Raw genomic sequence first — 13,505 nt, 5'->3', positions numbered from 1 at the left:
TTACATTACTGACAGTTTCTATTTATTTATTTATTTATTTATTTATTTATTTATTTATTTATTTATTTATTTATTTATTTATTTATTTATTTATTTATTTATTTATTTATTTATTTATTTATTTATTTATTTATTTCTATTGGAAGATACATCGAACCATTGGCATCCAATGTCTCCGGGGTGTGTGTGATTGCCAGTACTGCAATGCAGATATCCCATGTCTACTGTGTGCAATGCATTTCTACAGGAGCAGCCAATGGAACAGAAGACATTTTCCTAAACAGGAACCTCTTCCTGATCAATCTTCCCTCTAAATTTCAGCCCTGCTGGGCAAGCCCCCCCTCCGATGCAGGTCTGCCCTGCTGCACATGTGAATTTGCACACACATACCTGGTGTTGGGGTCTGTTGAGACCAGAATGAAAGGGGCTGGAAACTATCACTGTGGGTACATGGGGGAGGAGGAAAGCTGTGCATGGGGGGTAGTCGCAATGCTTGCACCGTGGCACACATTAGAGGGAATCTTGTTCCTGATATATCGATATATTGAAAAACAGTATTTTAAAAATATATATGTACAGTATATAAATCAAGAGGCTAAATTACCCCTTGAAGCAAGAAGGAAAATAAATTGGTACCATAATGATTCAAATAAGAATTTAATTGGTACCACTAAAAGTTCTTGGCATGTTCATCCCATGATATAAACCACATTAGTGCAATTCAGTACAAACACAGGTATGGAAAATATCAGAAGAACTTGAAAAAAATTATCCTGTGTGACCAGGGCTTAAGCTATTCATCAAGATCACCTCTACTATGTGGCAAATGGGACCTTTAGCGCCAGCTGCAAAGTAAAATGTTCCCACCATTATTATTGTTGAGCCACCAACAATGTACATTGTGCTCTATGGAGTCACACAAGTAAGCGATTGCTAAGCAACGGCTCCCTGATCCCATGACAGGTCTCTCCCTAGCATTAGGCAGAGTGAGGTGGCTGTTTCTGGCAACATATGATGAGAGGTGTCAGCAATGTACTGGAAAACCAAATTGCACGTCACTCAGCCTGAACTACTTAAGCTAGCCTTTGGCTTTCATAAGCAGTGCAGAACACTGTTGCACTGTCAGTCTTGAACAACATTCACATCTCAGTCTAGATGGCTTTTCTACACAGAATGGGAAAAGCAGACACTTGTTCTGTGCCTCAGACAACTAAATATCTTTGGACAAAATTGCCCAGGAAACTAACAGTTTCAAAACAAACTACAACTCTGATTTGAAATAGCTGCAAAAACACAAATATGCACACATCATCAGTTAACAGCATTAGCCTGTATAAGAGAAAACATTACTTGAGAGATTAAAAATTTTGTTTGCAGGTCCAGCATATCTGAGAAACAGATGAAATGCTGTAAGCAGGATGGAATAAAAGAGTTTAAATGTGACAGTGTTGATTTTTTGCAATTAAAGCCATTGTTTTCAATTTTATTTGCCTGTAGAAATTTGTTAGGTAACTGATGGCCAGTTGGCAGCTGCTTTTCCATTGTCTGGCATGGTAAATCTAGTAAGTCACAATCATGAGAAAAGGGGGATTTATGTCCTAAGTCCTATTGAATCAAGGGGAGAAAATAACCACAACTAACTCGCCCTAAGCATGACTAACACTTTGGATTGGGGCCATAACATGTAATTGAAATGCACAAACTAAAGAAAATTTCAAAAGCGTAGATTATAAGGGCCAACCACATGCTCTAAGCAGAAACTTAATTTGCCTAGATAGTGAGGAAAACATTTATTTCAGTACTTTATCACTGTTGCCTAATGTAACTGTTTATTTTTGTCTTTATTTTTAGCTATACTTTGTTAAAAGCTTTTTTGGCAGTCATGCAAATGACATTCACAGTTTTCTCATCAATTCCTTCAGCTACATCTCTCAGTTTTATACACAGAAATCTTACTTGGAAAAAGTTTAAAATAATGTTTTTCATAATCTACCGTCAACATTTGCTCAGTTCTGAAAAGTGGGGTGGACAGACTCCATGAAACAAGTTTATTTTAGTTATTAGTTTTGGTTTTGCGCAAAATGTAGGGGGAAATGCTTGGTGTGGATATGGGAGGGGGCCTTTAGGGCGGCTGCTCCCAGCCTATGGACAGGTTGGCCCCTTTTCTGACATGCAAATATTTTCTGACATGCAAATCTAATATGCAAATTGCTGTTGAGGAAGGGATTTTAAGGGAAGAGCTGGGCTGTTAGGGCTTTTAACCTGTTTTTTTCAGGATTTTAGCCTGTGATTTTTAATAATTAGCACATTTAATTTATAAAGTAATGTAATTTTATCTTTGTAAGAAAAAAAAGTGTGGCAGAATCCTATGTATTTTGACTCAATAAGAAGTCCTTCTGGATATTACTTTTAAGCAAGCATGCATAAGTTTACAGTTGATTTGAAACTGCTGAGAAAAATTGTTAAAAACAACATGATGACTGTAAAGTTATATTGGCGGAAATATATTCTAGTTCCCCTCCCCCACTTAGGGTGAAAAGACATAGGGTGTGACTAAAGAGTGAGGGAAATGCAAATTAACCCATACTCTCTCACTGTAAAGCTGCAGTGGGACATTTGATTATTTTTGATATAAGTTGTTAGACAGGAAGAGGAGAAAAACCCTTCTAATTGTTTTTAAAAAATTAATCAATTTTTCTCCTTTAAAAGGACCCAAGGCAACTTACAGCAATTAAAGGGCAGTATTTAAGTTAGTAAATTGAGTATACAACACTGGAAGGCTCAATGTATACAATACCAAAAAAACATAAGCAACACCAAAACACATTCAGTGCAGTAAGGTACAACCATCTACAGTGGTGCCTCGACGTACGAACTTAATCCGTTCTGGAAGATGGTTGCAAGTCGAAATGGTCGTAAGTTGAAGCACCATTTCCCACTGAAATGCACCATTCCGGGTGTAGAAAAAAACTACAAAAAAGATCACTACAAAACCCATTGGAAACATGATTAATCTCTTCCAGCCAAAGGGAGGGAAAAGAAGAAAAGCAAGCAGAGCATGAAAGACAGATGGACATGGGGAAAAAGCAAAGCATGCAAGACAGATCTGAAATGGGGAAAGAGCAATGCAAAAAGCAAGCAAAGCATGCAAGACAGATCAGAAATGGGGAAAAAGCAAATCACCAACCAACAAACAAACCCCGAAGACTCATTGGAAATGGGGGGAAAATCTCCAAAAAGCAACCAAACCCCCCAAGACCCATCGGAAATGGGGGGAAAAATTCCAAAAAGCAACCAAACCCCCAAAGACCCATCAGAAATGGGGAACCCCCCCAAAAAACAAACAACCCCACCAAGACCCATCACAGCACAGAAACATAACCCCCCAGCCCAAAACCACCACTGTATTTTCAAAACCCCACTCAGCAGCCATTTACTCAGGGAAAGCCTGCCTGAAGAGAAAGGTCTTTGCTTGCAGAAAAGATGGGGCCAGTTTAGCCTCCAGTGGGAAGGAGTTCCAGAGTCTGGGAGCAGGAACAGAGAAGGCTCTCTCCTGTGAAGGTGGCGGGACTGAGAGGAAGGCTTCTCCTGAAGATATTAACACTTGAACAGGCCAGTTTAAATAAACTATCTTAAGTGTAAATGAGTGAGTGACTCCTTCCTCAAGCATCCATTTCTTCATTTGATCTTGCACATCTTATCTTGCCTGCCCTAGAGCTCATTAAGCTATAAAAATAAGTAAATAAACAGGAGATCTGCCTAGGAGAAGCTGTTAAGCAAATGAAGTGTCCTGTGAGAGAAGCTCTGGAGAGAGAGGTGAGTGCTGGCACTGCATGTGTACACATGCACACCCGTGCACATGCGCACACACACACACTCTTGGTCCTCCCTTGTGTGGCAAGAGGGAAGGTGCTTTTCGTGTGTGCGTTGGTTAGCCTTCCCTTTTTGCATAAGCTCAAAGTGATTGCACACTTGAGCCACAGCAAAAGGATTCAATTTCTAAAAAGTAGAAAGGTTTATGGTGGGGAGGTAAAACTACAGATTGGGGCTGTGGGACACCAGGAAGAGTCACACTTTCTTTTGTGCCATGTGATCAATGGGAAAAAAGCAGATCAGTGGACCTCAAACCTGCTTTTTTCCCCCCAGTGTGGTCAGGCTGAGACTGGTCTTTAAGTCCTTATTCTGTTATTGTGATGCTATTTCTCCCTCAATACTCTTTTTTTCTAGATTGCCTTTAAAATTTCTCTTCTTGTGATCACAGTTTTTGTGCACTGATCCATTATTTGTGTCCCAATTTAGCAGCATTTTACCTCTTACTTGTCGGAATGCCTTCAAAGCTACAGAGCAGTGGTTCACAACCTTTTCCAATTTGTAACTCCCTTTTATAATAGCCAAGTGATCAGTGACACCCCCTGCCACATTTGCATAAAAAGGCCAGCATTGTCATTCCCTGACATGGCAGTGCCATCAACGCTGCTGCTGCTTTCCCTCCTACTGCTGCCAACCCTGCCACCACCACATCAAAGCTGGGACGGGAACAAGCTGGGGGAAGTTAAAGTAAGGGAGAAGACAAAAGACATCAAAGATGGACTAGGGGGCAGAAGAACACCACAATACCCAGAGATGGGGCAAAACCTCCTCAGAATATGGCACAAAGCTTTCCTTGCACCTGCCGCAGAAGAGGAGGCCTTTTGGTTTTTTATTGCCCTCCTGGGGTTTGTTGTGAGGGCAGCAGTTCTTTTCCTTTCTCCTCCCCTTCTTTAGGGTCTCCCAAAGTGACGTATCTTAGTTACAATCCTTTTCTTGCAGAAGTGGCAGCATTTGCTATATTTTTCCAGCAGCACTTCCGTTTTTTGTAAAAGAACAGTCTGGATTATCCCTTCTCAGAAAAGAAAGGCTTCTTTCTTCCCCAAGGGGTCCGTTTCTCATACATACACAAACATACTAACTTTAACATCCCATTCTGAAAGGTCTAGGAAGAAATTATTTCATAAAGGCTCCAACACATATGAATCCAAGGCAGACATTCCAACATCACAGTAATCCATGTTTATGCACCAATCACCAATGCTGAGGAGACTGAAATTGACAAATTCTATGAAGACTTACAACAACTTCTAGAACTGACACCAAAGAAAGATGTTCTTCTCATTATAGGGGACTGGAATGCTAAAGTAGGGAGTCAAGAGACAAAAGGAACAACGGGTAAGTTTGGCCTTGGAGTTCAAAACGAAGTAGGGCAAAGACTAATAGAGTTTTGTCAAGAGAACAAGCTGGTCATCACAAACACTCTTTTCCAACAACACAAGAGGCGACTCTACACATGGACATCACTAAATGGCCAGTACCGAAATAAGATTGATTCTATTCTCTGCAGTCAAAGATGGAGAAGCTCTATAAAGTCAGGAAAAAACAAGACCTGGAGCTGATTGTGGCTCTGACCATTAACTTCTCATAGCAAAATTCAAGCTTAAACTGAAGAAGGTAGGAAGAACCACTGGGCTAGTCAGGTATAATCTAGACCAAATCCTTTATGAATACACAGTGGAAGTGAAGAACAGATTTAAGGAACTAGACTTGGTGGACAGAGTTCCTGAAGAACTTTGGATAGAGGCTCATAACATTGTACAGGAGGCAGCAACAAAAACCATCCCAAAGAAAAGGAAATGCAAGAAAGCAAAGTGGCTGTCCAACAAGGCCTTACAAATAGCAGAGAAGGGAAACAAAATGCAAGGGAGATAGGGAAAGTTACAGAAAATTGAACACAGACTTCCAAAGAATAGCAAGGCGAGACAAGAGGGCCTTCTTAAATAAAAAATGCAAAGAAACAGAGGAAAATAATCGAAAGGGAAAAAACAGAGATCTGTTCAGGAAAATTGGAGCTATTAAAGGAACATTTTGTAAAAAAATGGACATGATAAAGGACAAAAATGGCAGGGACCTTACAGAAGCAGAAGATATTAAGAAGATGTGGCAAAAATACACAGAGGAATTATACCAGAAAGATTTGGATATCCCAGAAAACCCAGATAGTGTGGTTGCTGACCTTGAGCCAGACATCCTGGAGAGTGAAGTCAAGTGGGCTTTAGAAAGCATGGCTAACAACAAGGCCTGTGGAGGTGATGACATTCCAGTGAAACTATTTAAAATCTTAAAAGATGATGCTGTTAAGGTGCTACATTCAATATGCTAGCAAGTTTGGAAAACTCAACAGTGGTCAGAGGACTGGAAAAGATCAGTCTACATCCCAAACCCAAAGAAAGGCAGTGCCAAAGAATTCTCCATCTGCCGTACAATTGCACTCATTTCACACGCTAAGAAGGTTATGCTCAAAATCCTCCTAGTTAGGCTTCAGCAGTATGTGGACCAAGAACTCTCAGAAGTACAAGCTGGATTTCGAAGGGGTAGAGCAACTAGTGACCAAATTGCTAACATGCACTGGATTATGGAGAAAGCCAGAAAGTGTCAGAAAGACATCTACTTCTGCTTCATTGACTACGCAAAAACCTTTGACTGTGTGGACCACAGCAAACTATGGCAAGTTCTTAAAGAAATGGGAGTGCCTGACCACCTTATCCATCTCCTGGGAAATCTATATGTGGAACAGGAATCAACAGTTAAAACTGGATATGGAATAACTGATTGGTTCAAAATTGGGAAAGGAGTATGACAAGGCTGTATATTGCCCCTCGGCTTATTTAACTTGTATGCAGAATACATCGTGCGAAAGGCTGGACTGAAGGAATCCCAAACTGGAATTAAGAATGCGGGAAGAAATATCAACAACCTCAGATATGCAGATGATACCACTCTGATGGCAGAAGGTGAGGAGGAGTTAAAGGACCTCTCAATGAGGGTGAAAGAGGAGAGTTCCAAAAATGGTCTGAAGCTCAACATAAAAAACAAACAAACCCTAGGATCATGACCACTGGTCCCATCACCTCCTGGCAAACAGAAGGGGAAAATATGGAGGCAGTGACAGATTTTACTTTCTTGGGCTCCATGATCACTGCAGATGGTGACAGCAGCCACAAAATTAAAAGACGTCTGCTTCTTGGGAGGAAAGCGATGACTAAACTAGACAGCATCTTAAAAAGCAGAGACATCACCTTGCTGACTAAGGTCTGCATAGTCAAAGCTATTGTTTTTCCAGTAGCGATGTATGGAAGTGAGAGCTGGATCATAAAGAGGGCTGACTGCTGAAGAATTGATGCTTCTGAATTGTGGTGCTGGAGGAGGCTCTTGGGAGTCCCCTGGACTGCAAGGAGATCGAACCTATCCATTCTGAAGGAAATCAACCCTGAGTGCTCACTGGAAGGACAGATCCTGAAGCTGAGGCTCCTATATTTTAACCATATAATGAGAAGAGAATACTCCCTGGAAAAATACCTGATGTTGGGAATGTGTGAAGGCAAAACTAGAAGGGAACAACAGAGGACAAGATGGTTGGACAGTGTCATCAAAGCTACCAACATGAATTTGACCCAACTCCAGGAAGCAGTGGAAGACAGGAGGGCCTGCCGTGCTCTGGTTCATGGGGTCACAGAGTTGGACACGACTTAACGACTAAACAACAACAAGAACAACACATATTAGGAGATGCTCGACCCCCCAGAAAACAATCTGTGACCCCAATGGGGGTCCTAACTCCCAGGTTGGGAAAAATTGCTATAGAGCCTGTTTGCAACATTTTCTCTTCATTTGTCTTCATTTGGGGTACTGGCAGGTGGCACATCCATGGTTATTTTCTCCTTCATGGATGTGGATAACTAGTTAGATTTCTGGGGTGAAACTCATTTACTGTGTCCACCTAAACATCCACGAATCTGTGAATAACTATATAAATTTTCATTTTAAAACCTGCATTCATGCATGTGTATACCAGATTTTAATGAAAAAAGGTACAATATATGAAATGGCAGGCCCTTTTTTTGTGACAGAACTATACTGTGGCATATGTGCATTTGTCCTCATATAAGGTCATGACCATAATCTTACTACTAATCCCTATTGGATATGCAGCAGTACAGCATACTATAGAGCAGCAAATAGATGCCTCAGAAACAAAAGAAGTTCCAGTGTGGACTCTAGTAGCGTCTTTGAAGAGCAGAGAGCAACCTCAGATTATTCAGTGAAGATATTAGAAGGAATAGAAGTGGGGAGATAAGTGGATTTTTAAATAAAAAAATCAGATGTTTTGGATGACTTAACCATGATTTATATCAAGTTGGTTTTTTTTTAAAAAGTGATTTTTATCTACTTTGAGGGAAATGAAGACTGAAATCCCATCTTAACCAGGAAGGTCCCTAGTGACCATAGGCCCTCCCCTGCCCTGCTCTTTTCCCTTTCAGTCTAATCTACTGTCAAGAGTTATTCTAAGAATAAAATGTGAGGACACAAAATCCATGTGTGCCACCTTCTGATACTGGAAGAAAATTGGAACATAGATCTATGAAACATTATAAAGTATGGCAGATGGTGAAAAGAAGCCAGTGCAACCTAGATATTAAAGGGACCTGTACATCTATTATCAAGCTCCTTCTCTTCATATTCAGAACTGCTTCTCTCATCTTGTCTCATTTTATGTAAAGTAATTAGGGATCCAAACAGAATTACATGAAAAGTTGCATATGTATAGGGAACAGTTAAGAAACTTGGTTTTGCAAAAACAGTTGATGGATTCACAAAACCTGTAGTCATGCCATTATTTATGACTGTTTCATGCTAATAAAAGGGGACGTGGTGGCCCTGCGGGCTAAACCGCAGAAGCCTGTGCTGCAGAGTCAGAAGACGAAGCAGTCGTAAGATCGAATCCACGCGACGGAGTGAGCTTCCGTCACTTGTCCCAGCTCCCGCCAACCTAGCGGTTCGAAAGCATGCAAATGCGAGTAGATAAATAGGGACCACTTCGATGGGAAGGTAACAGCGTTCCGTGTTTAAGTCGCACTGGCCATGTGACCATGGAAGATTGTCTTCAGACAAATGCTGGCTCTATGGCTTGGAAACGGGGATGAGCACCGCCCCCTAGAGTCGAACACGACTGGACAAAAATTGTCAAGGGGAACCTTTACCTTTACCTTTACCATGCTAATAAAATACATTTACTTTATTTTATATTCCGGGATGGGTGGGGAACTTCCAGATATCCAAGATTTTAGGTAATTCATTCTTTTTGTTCTAAATTAGATTTTTGACAATTTGATTGTTTTACTTTGAAGGTTTTAGAAATAAAATGGTATGCAGAACTAAGTGAGGGTCCATGAATGAACCACTACTATATATTCTTGATCTCATTCCCCAAGAAAATTTTCCATGTTGCTCAAGTCAACAAATTGATGTTATTATACAAGAATATAGCTGGAAGGAGGGATTGTGGTGGTGCTAGAGCTCTGAAACTTTTCAGAAATGCATATTGAGAACACTGGGAAAAAATTCAAGGAAGCCTTACTGGATAGATTTAAAAGATGGAACATAATATGTGTACATATGGATATTCTGTATGGGTGAACCTTAAATTCCATTGAGAGGGATGAAAATACCCATTTTTCACCTTCTTAAATTGGAAATGCTCATTTTGCCTTGGAAATCTCTATCTCTGTAAGACCTGTGATGTATTTTGCAGTGGAAAATGGGTAAAAACCCCTATCATACAGACTTTACAAAAATTCACACAATTGAAAACGCATATATTTGAAAAGTTCGGGACAGGCATGTGTTAGTCAACTGAAGAAATGGATATGGAACACATACTTTAGAAAACTGCTGGTGGAGAATTTAGAAATGCTTCAGGAATGAGACTGATATTTTTTCACAAATGGTGTAGTCTAGTAGAATTTTTACTTTGTTCTTCTTTGAAGAGATAACCTCCCTGAATCTCCCTGCTTTGGAAACTCCTTGCAAGGTCAAATTAGATGATATAGTTAGCATGCCATTAGAAGCAGAGCTCTTTTTAAGGAAAAAGATTATCTGTTTCCTCTAATATAATGTTACATATACCTGCCTTTGAGAAATTAGCTTGCATTTGTTTTCTGAACAATGACTGGGAGACAGTTCAACTTGCATGTCTAATTTCTCAGATATACCACTGAAATATGTACATGTCTGGTGGGATAATGTTGTAACATGTAGGTAAAGGTTCCCCTTGACATTTAGTCCAGTTGTGTCCGACTCTAGGGCGCAGTGCTCATCCCGGTTTCCAAGCCATAGAGCCAGCATTTATCCAAAGACAGTTTCTGTGGTCACATGGCCAGCGCAACTAGACATGGAACACCACTACCTTCCCACTGAGGTGGTACCTATTTATCTACTCACCTTTTTATATGCTTTCAAACTGCTAGGCTGGCAGGAGCTGGGACAAGCGACGGGAGCTCACTCTGTCGCGTGGATTCAATCTTACGACTGCTGGTCTTCTGACCCTGCAGCACAGAGGCTTCTGCGGTTTAACCCGCAGCACCACCATGTCCCTAAGAGGTAGATACAGTCATGCCCCGCTTAACGATTACCCTGTATAACGACGAATCCGCTTCATGATGATGTTTTTGCGATCGCAATTGTGATTGCAAAACGATGTTTCAATGGGGTTTTTTTGCTTCCCGACGGTTCCCTGCTTCGGGAACCGATTCTTTGCATTACAATGATCAAAACAGCTGATCGTCACCTTTTCAAAATGGCCACCGGCTGCTCAAAATGGCTCCCTGCTGTGTTTTTGGATGGATTCCTTGCTTTACAGGCAGCGAAAATGGCCGCCCCATGGAGGATCTTCGCTGGACGGTGAGTTATTCAGCCCATTGGAACGCATTGAACAGTTTTCAATCCATTTCAATGGGCTTTTTAATTTCGCTTTACGACGTTTTCGTCTACAGCGATTTTGCAGAACGAATTAATGTCATTAAGCGAGGCACCACTGTATATGCATTTGCTTTAAACTTGTGATCTGACTCTTGGTTTCAAAATCAGCTACTATTAGTATGGGAGAGGGGAACCCTCTCTAAATACACCTTGTATCTTTGGAGCTTGTTTGCTATGTCACTGGATTCTTACCTATGATTACAAGCAAAACATGCATGGATTAGAACCATCACAAAACTGAGAAAGTAGGCAAATGAAATGTATTATTATACTGCAGTATTTAGAATATGAAATCACGGAATATTAGAATATTACTTTTACATGACATTTAGCAATGCTTTAACATCCAAGTCCGCTCTTACCTGCAGTGAACAACCATTGGTCCAGCATCAGGAGGATTACACGTTTTGACTCGCCGTAAGAAAGCTAGGAATGGTGTAGGATGTTCTGGAACTCCATGGTCAGGCCAGGCAGTGAACTGGAATTGTCTTACTTCTCTTTTTTCACTTGATCCATTCTGCCATATAAGAAACTCAATTGAGATGTCTAGCACCATAGCAGTACCCCAGTATGACATGAAGGTATAGTTTTACATCAGCATGAGGCTCATGTCAGAAAACAGTTCAAACCAGTGGTTAATCTACAGCTGCAACCCATAGTCAAGAGCTATCTGTGCTTGCTTTGTTACATTCATGAAATACTCAGCAATGCTGCTGGCCAGTAACATGAAATGTGATAGTACTTTTCATTTCTGCAGCACCTAAACCACATGGCGTTACTGCAGAGCTGATAAAGCCTTTTTTATAAGAAAGATTGAAGGGAATTAGTTGTATTTAGCTAGGAAAACCAAAGAGATCAGTTTGAAAATATGTAAAGAACGACATAAGAAAAAAAACCCTGCTCATTTGAACCAAGGTAGGAAGAACAAAAAGGAACATTACAGGATTTTACTGAGTTTTGTGGAATTTTGTAGGTGGTTTGAATAGGAAACTGGATAAAGACCTCCTAAATAAAGTGAAATCCTAGGGAATCCTCATATAAAAAGCTGTATTATGTGGCCCTATAGACAAGGTTCCTTGTAAGCTGGGTGCACACTCCTCTGCCTCCCTCTACACAGCTGTCTTCCCCCTCTGTGGAAGACAGGGGCTGTCTCCCGAACATAGGGGGGAAAGTCACGCGTGTGCGCAGGAGCAAAGCTGCATGCGAGAGAGGCAGAGCCCCGTCCAGCGGAGCTGAAAGTTCAAGGGTACGTTGCTTACAGATCATTTCCAGTTACAGAACAATGCAGAGACCTTGGCTTCTCTTTAGAATAAGACAGAACACTTGCATGTGACACACTTATTTTTTCATTCAAGGTAACGCTTAGATCATGGTGGACAAAGTGTGGCCTGTGGGTCACATATGCCCTTCCAAGACATTGCCATTTCCCCCAATACCTCTTGTGTCAAAAAATAGAGTTGAAAATGGCCAACAGTACCTTAAGAAGCCAGGGGTGGAGGAAGAACTGGCCATTCAAAACCTACTGCAGGGCCCTTGGGGTCTTAAATGCTTTTTTAAAAATTGGCCCCAAACACATATTTTTTAATTGGAAATGACACAGCCTCAAAATAAATAAGGCAAAATAAAATAAATAAACTGACAACATACAGAATGACAGTGGCACCCCAGGTTTTGGAAAAAGGGCAGTTACAGCCTGTGAAGATCCAGAAAGGGTGAAAAACGATGGCTGCCATCTTGTGCTCTTTGTGAGATGCTTCTTTATACTATTGTGATGTGAGCTGCATGATGGTTGTTTTGTTATGTTTATTCTTTTGTTGGAAACCACTCAGAGCAGTGGCATTCTGCTAGATAAGTGGTTCCCAATATTTTTCAAGTCATGACCCCTTTTTATAATAGCCAAGTAAGCTGCAAACCCATGACCACATTTGCATACAAATGAATTTTTAAGGGGTGAAGTCATCCATTCTCACAAAGTAGAGGCTTCTTTCTCTCCTGAAGGGTTTCTCTTACATATACAGTACATACACATTAGCTTTAACATCCTGCTCAGAAAGTCAGAAAGGTCACGGAAAACATTATTTAACAAAGGCTACATACAACACATATGAAGTGACTCACAACCCTCCAGAAAACACTTTGTAACCCCCTTGGTGGTCATGACCCCCAGGTTGGAATACAGTGCACTAGATGGTACATTATGGAAAGTTGATAAACAAGTGAAGAAACAAAAAATCGCCCTGGGACCCTTCAAAGTTGTCCTCCCTGCTTTAGACATCCTGTCAAGTAACTTTGTTCTACTCTCAGCATAAAAACACCCCAAGTGCATTCTTAACCCAAAAGTACCTTGTAAAGTGCAAATGTTCTGACACAGTATGTTGCCAATTCCACAGTGTCCAGCAAGGTCACCTGGATCAATCCGTATGTTTCTGTTCCTCTACTTGGCCAATATTGGTCACATTTGACCTGCAACAAACATTTTAGATATGAGTACATTTGTTTTATGATGAACACAGCTAAACGTAAAGAGGGATCCAGTGCAGTTCTTTTGAACAGAGCGTCTGATTAAGATTTAGAAAACATGGATTCATATCCCTACTCCACCATGAAAACTGTAGGATGGCAATGGCAAAACAACTCCTTAAATATCTCACCTCAGA

At 40.7% G+C, this 13,505-nt stretch overlaps 1 protein-coding gene across 49 annotated transcripts in view; it reads right to left on the bottom strand.

The window, feature by feature from the left end:
* The window catches only part of PTPRD (protein tyrosine phosphatase receptor type D), a 1,767,834-nt gene that overhangs the window by 46,859 nt on the left and 1,707,470 nt on the right, over nt 1-13,505 (bottom strand). For all 49 annotated transcript variants that reach the window (XM_078384988.1, XM_078384990.1, XM_078384987.1 and 46 more), the window contains 2 exons: nt 13,192-13,311; nt 11,211-11,365 (listed from right to left, as the gene is read on the bottom strand). In XM_078384988.1, the coding sequence (XP_078241114.1) occupies nt 11,211-11,365; nt 13,192-13,311 (275 nt within the window). The remainder of the gene's footprint in view (nt 1-11,210; nt 11,366-13,191; nt 13,312-13,505) is intronic.

Source organism: Pogona vitticeps, chromosome 2 (assembly GCF_051106095.1).
Source record: "Pogona vitticeps strain Pit_001003342236 chromosome 2, PviZW2.1, whole genome shotgun sequence".
NCBI classification, from domain to species: domain Eukaryota; kingdom Metazoa; phylum Chordata; class Lepidosauria; order Squamata; family Agamidae; genus Pogona; species Pogona vitticeps.
This window is presented reverse-complemented; position numbering and strand designations above follow the sequence as displayed.